The sequence below is a fragment of the Halyomorpha halys genome, unplaced genomic scaffold (assembly GCF_000696795.3).
Source record: "Halyomorpha halys isolate HHAL.00 unplaced genomic scaffold, Hhal_1.1 Scaffold23.1, whole genome shotgun sequence".
Taxonomy (NCBI): domain Eukaryota; kingdom Metazoa; phylum Arthropoda; class Insecta; order Hemiptera; family Pentatomidae; genus Halyomorpha; species Halyomorpha halys.
In genome coordinates this window covers 8,715-10,386 of record NW_027116062.1, presented here as the reverse complement: position 1 = coordinate 10,386, position 1,672 = coordinate 8,715, and the positions used below count along the sequence as shown (strand labels likewise).

General features: G+C 32.5%; 1 protein-coding gene across 4 annotated transcripts in view; it reads right to left on the bottom strand.

Moving 5' to 3' along the window:
- Window positions 1-1,672, bottom strand: part of LOC106682219 (uncharacterized) — a gene marked incomplete in the record, with an annotated part of 35,453 nt that overhangs the window by 28,619 nt on the left and 5,162 nt on the right. For all 4 annotated transcript variants that reach the window (XM_067052973.1, XM_067052972.1, XM_067052974.1 and 1 more), the window contains 2 exon segments: window positions 453-488; window positions 581-740. In XM_067052973.1, the coding sequence (XP_066909074.1) occupies window positions 453-488; window positions 581-740 (196 nt within the window).

The window sequence follows — 1,672 nt, the reverse complement described above, 5'->3', positions numbered from 1 at the left end:
ATCTAAATTCATATCTCTAAGGTCATGTATATAATAATATTATTGAATTGCCAGCAAAGACATACACTCGTAATTAAAAAATCAATCATTATGGAATTGATTTAAAATATATAAATGTACTTTTTTAATTAATATTTTGTTTGTACTCAACAGAACATCCCCTGTTAATGGTTTTTTTTAGTAGAAGGAAGAAATTCTATTTAATTTTGAAAAAGATTTTCTTAATTTTAAGCTTCATTGACCTGCAATTGTGCTATCAAACTCTTTAGCAATGAAAAAAATGTATATGATAATAATTTGAACGAAATATAATAAATTTGAATGTAAATTTATTGATTTTAGTTTTCTTTAAGTGTATTCAAATGAACTAAATCGTATTAATGTAATACCTCGTTAGATTCTATAAGAAAATGAATAAGTATATTAAAATATATTTGTCATTTGACACTCACTAGCTGGCATAGGCATCGGCATAGGTTGTGGTGGAGCTAAAAAACAAAAACGAATAAAGTTAGAAAAAATAATTTTGATTATTTCTATATTTAAATCATAAAATGTGTAAGAACTATAAGCTTCGTACCATAAACATCTGGTGGCGGTCCTCCAGCGTATGCTGGATAGGCCGGGGATGCTGGATAAGCCGGGGATGCTGGATAAGCCCCGGGCGCTTGATAGGCTGCAGACGCGGGATAAGCCGGAGAAGCTTCGTATGCTGGAGCAGCGGGATAAGCTGGAGATGCAAATAATGATCTAGCAGAGTTAATTTCGGTCTCACATTAAAGTAAATTCTATTACAAAAGAATCAAACAAGATTTTCTTATCAGTTGTACACTTTAGGAGTTTAGTAACAATTGAAAAAATGGCGAAATTAAGAAGTTTTTGGATATTATAGGTTTTTCTAAGCTGCAAAGTTTGTTACTACTGAATTTGGGCCTCAAAATATATCAAAGCATTAGAGTTATGTAAGCTTTCTCACGCGGGGTTGTGTAATTTGAACGGGCTTAGAGGAAACCGGAGTATAAAAATCTATGAGTTTAGTTCAAAACTGGAGCCCTCCTGAGGTTCACCCAGCCTAATTAAGTTGGTCACTTAATTAATGTAGTGATTTTGAACAATCACCTCCTTGCACAACCGTTGGTCTAGTAAAACTACTTCCTTACAAAGTACTGAACCCCTGACCCTTTATGGGGTGTAGTGGTAGATTTTTTTTTAGTTCAAAACTGGTAGTAATTACTACAGACATCCGAGATGAATTAGTTTAATAAAAATTATTATAACCTGAGCTCACTGGGTATTGAGATTACAAATGAACCGTTGGTAAGAGCATTAAAGTATTAAAGAACTACCTATTAAAGAGCACTTGTGCTAAAACTAAATCATACGATATTTTTTATAAAGGTTAATTCAATTACTAATCCATGGCCCACAGCCACCTCGACCTTAATTCACATGAAATTTATTTACGTAAAATTTTATGAATTCACTGTTGCGACATAAATCAGAAGTTTTCAATGCGACGATATTGTATCAAAAGCACAAAGTCATTTGTTCCACGCGAGACATCACGAATTTATGAGAAAGTGGGAGTGGGGGGCAAATCACTCACAATAAAACTTTTTTTAATATTTGAGTTAATCCATCCATCTTCTTTTATATATTAATTAATTTCAAT